Here is a 13769-nt window from a genome sequence, read left to right on the forward strand (position 1 = left end):
CCAAGGAATTGATTTAGCTAGGTCTCACAATCATTTGGTGAACCTAACTAAACCAATTCCAAGATTTTTGGGTTGGATTACATGTTCAAAACTAGCCTTGGCTGCCTAGAACTTCTTCTTGGCCAAAATTACCAAGCTTCCCTACACACTTGGGAAGCTTGTGCTACAAGCTTCTAACTTAGCTTGCTTCCCAAGCTTCTAAGTTAGAAGATTGCTCCAGAAGCCTCCTAAACTAGGCCGGTCAAGCTTGGCTAACCATGGTTCTCTTGAACCATAGTTACTCTAGCTTGCACCACAAGTTTCCCTCCATTATATAAGTCTTTCTCTTGGCTTTGTAATCACTTTTGACATATATGAGATTAGAATTTTCAAAAAATTCTCTCTACTCAAGAGTCCTTCCTTTGTTCCTTGGTTCCTCACTCTTCTTCTTCTTCAAGAAGATTGCCACGCCAATGGTGTTGCTTCCTCAAACTCTTGGAGTTTGAATCTTGATTCCGTGAAGAACTTGAACCTCAAGAGAAGATTGGACAATAAAGATGGAGCTAGTTGAAGAACTTCAATCCCTTCCACTAGAAGCTTCCATCATGATCCTATTTTTAAAAACCATTAATTAGGGATTAGTCTGGTCCATAGGCATTCCTTGATTAATGAGATCTTTTAAAACGGTAGTCCCAACCATTAGTCGTAAGATCGGAATTTTTCGAGTTACGAAATACACTTACCGTCTTTTTCCATCATACATGTTTCCTTTATATTTGTACTCAATTGTATATATGGTTCTTCACTTTCTCCCCATTATTCTTCCCTTAAGCACTCTCTTGTTTCCTTTTTTTATCCTAAAGTATTATTAGTTCTCATATGCTCCTCTAGTATTCATTATCCTCCAAACTAAGTATATTCCACTAATGAAATGACATTTGATAAAGATATATTTGCGCCTAGTGTGAAGAGGTTAGGGACCTCTCTTTCGCTTTCATGCCCAATATGGTTATGCCCCTATTCAGCATGGAAAGGTCAATGACCTCTATGTCTCAATCGTGCCTGGCATGGTTACTTCCATGCCTAACATTGAGAAGTTAATGACTCCTTGGGAATAAATTCACCTAGCATGATGCATATCATGCTCGACGTCATCTCATTTTGAAAAAAATGTCAAAATGACACTAAATGAGATACACATAGCCTAACATAGAGAAGTCAAAGACCTCTTTGGTGGCATTGCTGAGCTTCGCATGTCTCTCTACATACCCAATGCAAAAAATTGTGTTCGTCGTGCCTGGTGCCATGAATATGCACCTGGCACTATCGAGAATTCTGTACCTTGTAAAATTGTGAACCTTGCAATTTTGGTTCTCCAAGACCTATAAAATCCATCCCAAAGTTCCTTTTCTCAATCAAATTAGTAAAATAGTTTTATAACATGTTCATTACAAGTACATGGCACCAAATCACTCAAATTCATTCATGAAAATCAAAAACCTCAAATCACACTACAAAAAAATCAAGTTTTAGCTACCACCAAAATCGGTCGCTATTTAGGTAAATTCAGTCGCTATTTCATTCAGCGACCGAAATAGCGACCGAAAAATTCCGTCGCTAAAACCCTGGTCGCTATTTCAAATAGCGACCGAAATTTTTTCCGTCGCAATTTAGCGACCAAAAAATCAGTCGCTAGACAATACAAATCCGTCGCTAAAATTTTGGTCTCCTAACTTCTGGAGACCAATTTTGCGACCGAATTTTTTTGTAGCAATTTCCGTCGCTATTTTTTGTATTTATTTAATAAAAACATTTTATGAATCAGTCGCTAATTCGGTCGCTAAATAATTGATGTAGCTACGGATAAAATCAGTCGCTATTTCAGTCGCTAAAAAACTGATGTAGCTAAGGATAAAATCGGTCACTATTTCGGTCGCTAAAAAACTGATATAGCTACGGATAAAATCGGTCGCTATTTCGGTCGCTAAAAAACTGATATAGCTACGGATAGAATTGGTCGCTATTTCGGTCGCTAAAACACTGATATAGCTACAAATAGAATCAGTCGCTATTTCGGTCGCTAATAGCTTGAATTAGCTACAAATTATTTTAGTCGCTATTTCGGTCGCTAAAATATATCAGTATTTTTAAATTCTTTTTTAATTATTAATTTATACCTGTTAACGAATATGAAATTAACAATATATTTATTACACAATTTATAATAATAAACTAGAACATATTAAAAGACATAATCTTATCGATGAAAGTTTATATTATAGTGAAAACTAAATAAAATATAAGTATGTCAATATAGTATGCTAAAAACACAATAATAACATAAAACGTTTAAACTTCAACAAAGTAATAGTGAAATACAATAAAATATCCTGAAACAAGTAAAATAAAGAAGCTTAATTAAGGGTCTTCTGCTATGTCATCAGGAGCATCATCAACAGCATGGTCAGGATCATCTGGGGTAGTACTCAGTGCAGGAGGGGTTGGCCTTAAAGGGTCAATGTTGAGATGACGTAGTATATACTGCATCTGCTCATCATGCTGTCGTATATGCTCTTCCAATGCTTTTTCCTTTGCTTCCTTTGCAGCAAGCTCAGCATTTAATTTAGTTATCCTATTTTGCATTTCTTCAATCACCCCTGCAGTGACTGGTGATGGCTGTGACTTAGAAGATTGTGGAAGTGTTGAGCGAATGAAATCATCGGTCAATCCAGCAAGCCCATACAAGTTCCCCTTCGGATTCTTTTTAACCACCTGCAAATAAACTTCATTATCACTAATACAAGTAGAAGCAGAGCCCTCTGTGTCATCCTGTGTAGCTTGTTGCTTGACTTCAATTAGACGCTCGTTATATTTCTCCTAAAAAAATAAAAAATATTATTTCAACAAAAATTTTAAGACAATATATTCTTTGATTTTAATTCAGCAAATAATTGTTATTTTACAGCAAATAATTCAGCAAATAATTCATCCTAGTCAACGTCATGATATTTTCTACAGGATTAACCAATCACACAATATATATCCTTAAAGCAAATAATGGTCTTTAAAGGAATCTGACAAAATACATATTTGCTATGTGTTTCTTTTGCTGTTTGCTTCCAACTGCAGATATTATCACTGTCACTGCTACCAATTGTGTGGTCAATGGCAAATTTCAATTCATATTAATCACCACTGTAGATTTGTTTTTCTAAAGTAATTTCTTATATGTGGCCCAGATTTGGATGTTAGTAATACTATGGAGGAAGCAAAAAGCAGATGGCTTCGTCCCAATGAGATTCATGCCATACTCTGTAATCACAAATATTTCAAGATCCATGCCAAGCCGGTGCATTTGCCCGAAAGTAATCATATGCAGCTAATAACAGCAAATTTACATTTTTAATTAGATATGCATTATCGTATAGATTGTTTCTCATATTTGTTCTTGTCTTTTTCAACTTATATTTCTTAATTTCCATGAAACATTTTGGTTTTCTTGCTCCTGAGCATTTCATGTTTTGTAGACTGTTATAAATATTGTAAACATGTAGATCCTTCAGTTCTTGTTGAAGCATGTCTTAACTAAAATTAAAATATGTAAAAGAAGAAAAGTTTATATGCAAATATATGCATTTTTCAAGGCTTTGGAACTGTTTTTCTGGTTTCTTAACCCAACATGTTAAAACCTGAAAGCAGTGCCAATTGGATCAAGCATAAGAGTATAATATAGTCACCAAGCACAACACCCCAAATTAATTTCAAGCAGGAACAATAAAATAATAGAATAAGAGAATGATAGTTCTGTATTTTAAGATGGGTTAAGAGTTTTCAAACAATGAGAACACAAAATAAGATTTTAATAAGTCCAATTATTTTTGGAAGTACTGCAATATTTCAACAATATATAACTGTCGCGCTTAGCCAGATTTAAGCAAATTTGACACTCAGGTGACATAATTATAACAACAATCCTTAATGGCTAAATCCTAAAATTTGGACACATAACCATACTCATACTCATAAGTCATAACCACAATCTTGACTAATTACATTACACCTGTCCTAAACTTTAAATTCATAAAATAACTCATGATAATTTCAAATAACCTTTAAGAACTTCATACTTTGCCTCTCAAAGAAATCACTTGACTTGAAAATCATTAAAAATCTCCCAACTAAACAGTGGGCAGGAGAACCCAAATTATAAATTAACATATGACAGAACTACTAAGCCAGATATGAGATATCCATCAAATTTCAAGCATGATTACCAATCAGTTATAAGGCTTTGAAAATTATAATTAAAAACAAAAACAAATGACAAAGCAGCTTCTTTGTTAGCTGGCCTCAAACATTTGGTTGAGCTAGTAACACATTCACCATAGTACTTGTTCCCCCTTGATGAATTGACTGAGAGATACTTGTAACATGAACTAAAATTGCAAACTTGACTAGTAAAATGTCGAGCAGTTGTTTTTCTTACCATTTACATCAGCAGGGCGAATGTTGTGTAAATCAGTCAAAGATGGACCATTAGTCAGTCCATAAGAACGAGGCCATAGATGCTCCCCTGTAAAAAAAGTATATAAATAAGTGAATCTCTCACTCTCGGTGTGGGTCCTATAAACTTAACCTTAATCCTGCTACAATACAAGATACCCTAGGCAAAATATAAAAGTCTCTCTTCCATCCCATTATATGATTAACCTTCTTTATTATATCCACATTCATTCTGGTTCATGGACTGTCATTGAACTAGTGTTTGAAACAAGTTTCATAAACAGTTGGGCAGTACATAAGACTTGAAAGGTTAAGCACAAATTTTTGCAGATTTGGAATGACCTAACGAGATTAAATACAGTATGTTTCCTTATTAAATACACATTGCATAATCTCTAGAGGTCTACTTTAATATATAACATTTTCTGTCCTTATTCCTGAATTTAGCGAACCTCGCCTGTTTTGAATATGTAACAGAAATATACTTCATTTTTGGCATAGACACATAACACTACATAATGTGAACAAAAATAAAAATTCAGAAGCCCAATTTACTCTTCTCAAAATTGGACAAAATGTACAAATACCCAAGAACATGAAGAGAAGCAAATTGCCAGGATGCTACTTCACCATGAAACAAACAGAGGGTATTGATTAATCAACTTAAAAAAGTATATATAGATGTCTGCACAGCCAACAGGATTGTATTTGTAACCCAATTGGAACCAACCCAAGTCAGGCTCTATCCTCCAGGAGCCCACTTATTCCCCTACCTTACCAAGGTGCTTGCATTTTCCGTCACGAGTCACAACACCAAACAACTCTTGATCCCAAGTGTGGGATTTTGGAAAAAGGATGAATACTCTAAAAAAAATCACAACATTTAAGGAGAATCTTCAACTAAAGGTCGTCCATTCTATATATTTACCTCAGACTTAGTGAATTCGTATGGTAATTCCTTAGCTTCTTTTCTCAAACTTTGCCTATTGGATCCTGGATTTTGGACTATGGTGCTTGTGATCATACATACACAAAGAGTGCGTTTTGTGAAGAAATTTTTTTTCATGTCCGAAAATCATACGTTAAATGCCCTCTTAAGAATTTTTTTCCAACTGTATAACCAGTACACACACACAGTCACACATGCTCAAACAACAAAGTTCAGTTTTCCTTATACTTTCCTGATGAATATCTATGACTAGAGTTAATTCATTAAGACAGCAGCCATTCACAAATCAAAAGGAATGTTGACAACAACACACACACACAAATAAAAAATAAATAAAATAAAAGATTTAAAAAAATAAAAAAGAAGAAGATTGGTTTGCTTTACCTCTGCAGATTTTTCTGGACCCTCAAATGCTCTTGTTACCTGCAATACCCAAAGAGAAAGGCATCCTAGTTAATACCCCAAACAATGCTATAGCAGTGTAGCAAATAGCGAGATGACCACTATTTTGATTTTGTTAACAACTCACCGCCGGCGAGAGAGTGTTGGAACGATTTAACGGAGAAGGAAGCGTAGTGGCCGGCGTTGGAACAGAAAAGAAATTAAGGGAGAAACGGAGAAGAAGGGCTCTGCTAGGCAGAGTCACTCGTATCACTGAGAAGGAGGAAGGTTTCAGAAAACTAAATTATAAAAGTAAAAAAAATTAATTCTTTATAAGCATTTTTTTAAATTTTAATTTGTGCTTAGTTTATTTAAAATAAATAAATAAATAAACATTTATTTTAAAATTTTATTTGAATCAAACATGTTATTATTGAATTAGATTAAAATAAAGGAATTATTTTAAATTTCATTCGAATAGGATAATCATATTAATTTATTATCAAATTTTTAATTAGTTTTACATCCTATTAATATAATTAAATAATTATGTTAATAAATAAAGTTTATAAATAATTAAATAATATTTATCTTAAAAATAAACATTATTTTTAAACGTTAAGTTGTTAGATTATGAAAATTAAATCATAATAAATCAAAAGATTATAAAAATTATAATTCAAATCAAAAGAAATGAAAAATATTAAATACATTAAAATATTATAATTAAAAAAATTCAGTATTAAATCAAAAGAGTATAAAAATCATAACTAAAATTATAATAAATATTCTAATATTAAATATTTGTATCAAAGAAATGCTATAGATTTTAAATTTTATTTATTATGTTTTATAATCAAAAGATATCTAATATTAATTCAAAAGATTATAATAATTATATCTCAAATCATAATAAATAATTTGATATTAAATTTATTATATATTAAACCTAATTAAATATTTTTTATCAGAGAAACTGATACAGATTTTAGATTTTATTTACTATATTTTATAATAATAAAAAATCTAATATTAAATTACATATAACTAAAATCATAATAAATTTTCTAATATTAAATTTAATATATACTAAAATTAATCAAATATTTGTATTTAAGAAATTGTAATAGATTTTAAATACATATTTTAAAGTTTTTATTTTATTAAATTAATTGAAAATAAATTATATTTTATCACTTTTTATTAAAGTAAGTGAATGATAATAAATTAACTAAAATTTTTAAATATATTTTAATTAAAAATATTTTTTTATCAATAAAATGGCTAAAAGTATTATAATAAATAATGAAATTAAATCTTATAATAGTTATTTTTTAATAATACTAAATTAAATATTCTAGTTATTTTATAATAAATTAAAATAAAAAGATAATAAAATATTTTAACTGGTATTTCAAATAAAACACATTAAAATATTATAATCAAAAGAAATCCAGTATTAAATCAAAAGATCATAAAAATCATAATTAAAATTATAATAAATATTTATTAAATATTTGTATAAAGATATTGTTACAGATTTTAGATTTTATTTATTATATTTTATAATCAAAAGATATTTAATATTAAATCAGAAAGATTATAATAATTATAACTCAAATCTAGATAAATATTTTGATATTAAATTTATTATATATTAAAATTAATTAAATATTTTTATCAAAAAAACTGATACAGATTTTAGATTTTATTTACTATGTTTTATAATCAAAAGAAATCCAATATTAAATTATAAGATAATAAAATGTTCTATATTATTTTTACTAAAAAAATTAATAATTTTTTGAAAAATATATTTTATGATAAAAAATTAAAATACCTTATTTTAATAAATTATAATTGTCTTATAAATAGAGTGATAATTTTTTGTTTTTCTCTTTCTGTCTTAGATTATATTTAAGTGTTATTTTATAATTTTTTTTGACTTATTTAATATTAGAGAAACAAAATATTAAAAATTAATAGGATAAAAATAAACATTATTAATTTATTTTCTTTTAGTTTTCTAATTTTCTGCACTCATTTAAAACAAAAATATTTTATGAGTGCAATGTCTATTTTTTTTTATAAGAATGAATGTCTATATTTAAATATGTTTAAGTTAAAAAAAAAACTGTGTAACAATTACTCGCATTCCTCTTAATATGGATCATCTCCTACCAACATACAATATGCATATACATGATCAAATGGTCAAAAAATAAAATAAAAATTGATAAATAACATACATTAGTAAACTAAATTTTATGACACCTTTAACGAGTAAAGAAGTAATAAATTTTTTAGTCAAAAAATATATTTTATTATAATAATAAAAAACAAGAATGAATCTACTTATTTCAAGAGTAAATTTCGATAAACTTACTCCAGTCAATAATTCATGTCTTACATCAAATATTTAACCGTTCAATTAAAAGTCTTTAATGTATAGATCAAATTTATAAAATTTATAAAAAATTAAAAATTATTTAATACCCCGTTTCATTAATTTAAATTAATAAATAATCATAAAAAAATATTTTATATTTTATTTTGGATCTATCTAATAAAGTATCATATAATTTTTAATTTTTAAAAAAAATTATAAACATGATCTATATATTAAAAGTTTTTAATTTAATAGTTAAATATTTAAAAATTTGATATAGAATATTAGTTATTGAAAAGAGTATCTATCAAGATTTATTTTTAGAATAAGTAAATTTTTTTCTCATAAAAAATTAAGATAATTTTATCATAGAGTGAAAGTAATTAAATAATAAAATAAAATATCAATATATTTTATTATATTAAATATAATAAGATAATTAAAATATAATTAATAATATATATTTTATAAAATAACTAATATTTAATATAAAAAAAAATGAACTAAACTTAGTGGGGGCAACTGCCCCCACAATTGTCAACGTGGATCCCTCATTGGTTACACTTATGTCATGTAATAAATCCAAATAAACTGTAAATAAACTATTTCAAATGTCCCTTAATTTAATAAATATCTTAACTTTTTGTTTATTGATTTGTATTGAAGTCACTCAAGTTTTATTGTTACATGAAAAGAAAGAAACAATAAAGATAACGATATGCTACTTTGCCATGCCCAGTAATTCATATCTCTAGATAGATCAAGATCAATATTTTACTTTGTTGAACCACTGGGCAATGCATTAAATTATGCCCCAGACGGGTTTAGTTCATCCCAAGCTTCAATCCATATGACCATGGCATCTGCAAGCTTGTTGAAATACTCGTCAACCTTGCCAAATTTTGCCTTAACTTGCTTGGAGAGTTCAATGTAGCATTTTTGAGCAGTTGTGCAATCTTTTGGAAGAGATACAGATTGAAAAAATGGGATTAATTCCTCTTGCCAAAAAAGTCCTTTGAACTCCTTCTTAAGGTTCACAAATGGGTTGCTAGCTTTGTTGTGCCAAAGGTAAGGCAAACCTGTCTTCACCCCCAATCCTAGATGATCACTTATGACCTACATCATTAATAAAAAAGGTCAATTGAGCAGACGTGCGATGTTTTTCTCACATCAATTTCTATTAGTCTTTTTTTCTACGGTCATTATAAAACATTCATTTTTCTCTTTCCCTACCTAATGATTTGATTTTTTTAAGATAAAAACAATGTCAACAGAATTTTAACAAAGTTTGTAACATAATACCTTCATGCACCAGCCAGCCCACATATCATCATAACGTCCAATAGGTTGACCATCACCCATTAGTCCAAAGTACATTGCAGGGCCAATTAATTCCCGATTGAATGCCAAATTCATTGCACACATAGGAAATAGAGCTCCCTTTGGTATAGTCATAACTGCATCTACATACCTGAGAAAATGTACAAGACACTACCTCATCAAAAGACAACATATCACCTTAAAATTACAAATGTCTCTTAAACAACTATAGCATGTTACAAATTCCAAGGATATATATCATATTCATACCTAGTGTTTCTCTCTAAAGGCTTGACAAGTTGAGTTGGGGCATCATAGTCAGGAATATTGAGCCAGAGACCATGAGAAACAACGGTTGGGACACCTTCACGCAAACTAAATGGGTATCCGCGAACAAAATCTGCACCTTCTCTATATGGGTCATATAGGGTGTTGAAAAAAAATGGGGTTGATGGAGTCTGAAGGTTCTCAATGTGTTGTTGCAAGGCATTAATTTCTTTGCCAGATGGATCTTTGGCAACCTTAAAATTGAAAGGAAATAATCAAGGACATCTGATCATATTACACTTGGGACTCCATAAACATGATATTAACATCATATACATAACAAACAAATCAACCAATACCAATAACATCATCATGTGGCTCAATTAGGCTCAAAATAATATGAAAGACAAAATAGATGATGTCGAAAGGTTAAATATACTATTAAAAAGGTTGTGATATAGTAACACAAAAATTATCATTAAAAATTACTTTTAATTACATAATAAATATAATATATGTTAATATATTATTAAAAAATGTGAATATAGATTATAATACAATAATACACAAAATTTATTATTAAATTTTATTTAAAATTAACACGAAAATTATACATAATTATATGTCAAATAGATATATATATTTATATATATTATATTCATAATAACATTTTTTATATATCATTATATATAACATTTATTATAGTAATAATATTAGAGTTAATTATCTATACACTGCCAGTGTAAGACAATCAATTATATCTTTTAATTGTGTCATGTCACTTTTAAAAGTAAATGTATTTATAGTGACATGACACAATTAAAAGAAATAATTAGTTACCAGTGGTAGTAATGTATAAGTTATTAACTCATAATATTAATATGAATAGTTCTTGACAAAAGGATTAAAGAAAAGGTGAATTAATGTGATGAGTGAAACTCACAAAGCAGTCATCATCGATGGTGAAGATGTACTTCTTCTTGGAGAGCAAGAAGCCGAAGCAACGACAAGCACCGTCCAAGAAGGAAATGATATGGGCCTTGGGACCTAGAATGCGGTTGATGTCGTTGCGGTTGTAAAGGTCATAGTCAAAGCCTTGAGGAACCTTGATGACCTTGGAAGGGTCACCATCTTGCACTATTATTAGATGAAATCCCTCAAAGAATGGCCTCCACTTCTCCAAGAAGTCCAGGTTCCTTATCGTTGGGATCACTATGTCCACCTCCTCCTTCAAAATCCCTGATGACATGGTTCCTTCTTTTCCTACCTTGGATTCACAGATTCTAATATGCTACTACAGGGACAACACAATGTTGCATTTGTTTGTGTTGGAGTGGGAGAAGGGGTTCAAGGGGTTTTTATAATATTTGAAACACTTATGACTCGGATGGATGTGTCTAAGAAATTAATACAAAGGTCAAAAAGTGGAGATTTTGGATGTTGACTTACTAGTAAGGTATATTATGATAAGTTTAATATTATTACTATAATTATTTTATTAGTATTTTAATGTGTGTAATGTAAATATTAAATGTTTATTTTATATACCTAAAATTTATATTGTCATATATTAATTATATTATATTTAAAATTTGTAGATATATATATTTTTGAAAATATAAATTATATTTTATATGTTTGATAACAAATTATATGGTGATAAAATAATTTTAATTACTGATAATTTTTTCAAAATGATAATTTATTTTAAAAAGAAATTTAATTTAATATGAAAATTAAATATTGAAATAAATGAAAGATTAAAAATGTTATATCCCTTTTATTACATTTAATAATATCTTAAAGACATTAACTATTATACATGTTATATATAGTAACTCGTCAACGGGTATTTAATGGATTAAAAATATAATAAGTACTTTTATTAAAATATATGCAAGATATACACTAACAACGGATATTGAAATGATATTTTTATAATTTTATAATTATATATTTATGTCATTAATTAATTAATATTCATTTGCATATATATTAAATACACGCAATATACACTAACAACTAAAAATGACGAAAACAGTCGTATTCACGAATATTTATCAATAAAATCTGTTATAAATTTTAAATTAATAATTAAATGGGTATGCATTTAATAATAGAACGGACATAGATAGTAAAGTTACTCATATCCATGAATACTTATATTTTAAAAATATTAAAATATTCTTAATTATATACGATGTAGTTTAATTTAATTTAATTTTATATTAAATATGTGATATAATTATTTATATTGGTATAAATTTATGTTCCAAATTTTTTTAGTATAAATGTATGTTTTAAAATTATTTAATTTTAATTTAATTTTATTTCTTACTTTTTTATTTAAAATTTTATATTTTTTCAAATATTCATAAATATCGATGAATATATAAATTTTTTTATTGATATCCACACTAAAGAAACGGGTGGTAAGAAGCTACTATCCATTTTGTCCCGTTATTATCTTTATAGTTAATCACTTATACATCGCTAGTTTAAAGTTTTTTTTACACTAGTAACCAATTATATCCTTTAATTGTGCCATATCACTGTTAAAGTAAATGTGTTTACAGTAACATGACACAATTAAAGAATATAATTGGTTGTCAGTATAAAAAAACTTTACACCTGACAGTGTATATATGTGATTAACTCTTATCTTTATTAGCAACTGATATTAAATAATGACATTTTTAAATATAAATTTAAGACATAAATTAATATTCTTTTTCAAATATAGTAAATATGTAATTGACTTGTCAACATGTATTTAACGTGTATAAAAGTAAAAAAAAATATTTAAAAAATATTTAATATAATTTTAATCCTTATAAAATAATATAATTTTGATTTTTATCCTTATAGTATTTTTCTCATCCTCTAAAACTTTGAATCATGATTTTTATCTTTATAAAATACACAGTTTTTTTTGTCTTGGTTTTATATAATAAAATTTTTAAAATTTTAAATTTTTAAAATTTAAAGTCACTAATTTTAGTCTCTAATGTTTATTTTTAAGTAGATAATAACATTTTCTTTAAATATTTATAATTTTTATTAGAGATATCATGTTCTAAAATATAGTGTTATAGATAATTGTGGGTATCACTTAGAATAGTTACTTATTCTTTTATTAAACAAATAAATAATTAACATGAATGATACAATAATAATGACTAAAAGCAATTATTCTAAAGTTTAGAGAGCTTAAAAATAATGGAAAAAATTTGATACTTTTTTTGGTTCTCTAATTTTATTTTATTTTTGTATTAAATTAGTATCTCTGACAACAAAACATGTTGAGGTTGGTTTTTATTTATACTTTTAAAGAGATTCAATTAACACAAATTATTTTAATAAACAAGGACCAATAACATGTTTTATTTTTACACAAACTAATTCAATATATACAAAAAAAAGAAGAAGAAGAAATCGGAGGATTGAGAATGAATTTTAAAATTTTTAGAGACTAAAAATTACTTTAAACTAATCACTTTTTACAATGACTAAAATCAAAACTTGCTCTTATAAAAAAAGAACATATTTGAGTTTGTTTTTAATTAAGAGTTACACAAAAGAAATTAATAATTGAGAATTATAACTTTTACCCTTAATAAAAAATATTTAGAGTTTAATCTTCTCCATATAGAAGTTAAAAATATATAGTTTTTGAATAAAAATGATTATAAGATCATTCTTTAACAAAAGTGTTTTTTAGCTATTTTTCTCAAATAAGATAATTTTTAGGATTTTTTTAACTTCCTACCTCTTTTAATATGTCATTTTTATTTTTATTTTAAATTTTGATTATATTTAAAAAAAATTAACTATAAGTAAAAGACTTAAATATGTTTTTGATCTCGTGTGATTTTAGTCTCTTAAATTTTAATCGAATAATTTTAGTCTTTCTAGTACTATAATTATGTGATTTTGGTCTCTCAAGTATTACAATTACACAATTATAACTACTAGAATTTC

At 27.3% G+C, this 13769-nt stretch overlaps 2 protein-coding genes across 4 annotated transcripts; both read right to left on the minus strand.

Moving 5' to 3' along the window:
* Positions 1–1701: 1701 nt before the first annotated feature.
* On the minus strand, positions 1702–5555 carry LOC145958991 (uncharacterized). 3 transcript variants are annotated; one of them, XM_083076838.1, is made up of 2 exons: positions 4466–5478; positions 1702–2856 (listed from the first exon to the last, which is right to left on the minus strand). In XM_083076838.1, exons 1-2 carry the CDS (start codon positions 4466–4468, stop codon positions 2398–2400), a joined length of 462 nt encoding a protein of 153 aa, XP_082932964.1. In that variant the 5' UTR covers positions 4469–5478; the 3' UTR covers positions 1702–2397. The 3 variants fall into 3 exon arrangements, 1 of the variants encoding a protein (XP_082932964.1); XR_014434591.1 differs by lacking the exon at positions 1702–2856 and adding an exon at positions 3731–4379 and having other exon boundaries at positions 4466–5555; XR_014434590.1 differs by lacking the exon at positions 1702–2856 and adding an exon at positions 3731–4392 and having other exon boundaries at positions 4466–5555.
* A 3244-nt stretch (positions 5556–8799) lies between these two features.
* Positions 8800–11369, minus strand: LOC109818222 (putative UDP-arabinopyranose mutase 1). The gene is made up of 4 exons (XM_020383653.3): positions 10732–11369; positions 9792–10042; positions 9504–9672; positions 8800–9317 (listed from the first exon to the last, which is right to left on the minus strand). Exons 1-4 carry the CDS (start codon positions 11035–11037, stop codon positions 9009–9011), a joined length of 1035 nt encoding a protein of 344 aa, XP_020239242.1. The 5' UTR covers positions 11038–11369; the 3' UTR covers positions 8800–9008.
* Positions 11370–13769: the final 2400 nt, after the last annotated feature.

This window comes from Cajanus cajan, chromosome 6 (genome assembly GCF_000230855.2).
Source record: "Cajanus cajan strain Asha chromosome 6, NIPB_CcT2T_4, whole genome shotgun sequence".
Taxonomy (NCBI): domain Eukaryota; kingdom Viridiplantae; phylum Streptophyta; class Magnoliopsida; order Fabales; family Fabaceae; genus Cajanus; species Cajanus cajan.

Bases quoted from the DNA above. Each gene is read 5' to 3' on its own strand.
- LOC109818222 (XM_020383653.3), bottom strand. From the start codon at position 11,037: ATGTCATCAGGGATTTTGAAGGAGGAGGTGGACATAGTGATCCCAACG. The intron at 9,673-9,791 runs GTATGAATATGA...ACATTTTCTCAG, and splicing joins CCTTTAGAGAGAAACACTAG to GTATGTAGATGCAGTTATGA. The intron at 9,318-9,503 runs GTATTATGTTAC...TTAATGATGTAG, and splicing joins GGGCTGGCTGGTGCATGAAG to GTCATAAGTGATCATCTAGG.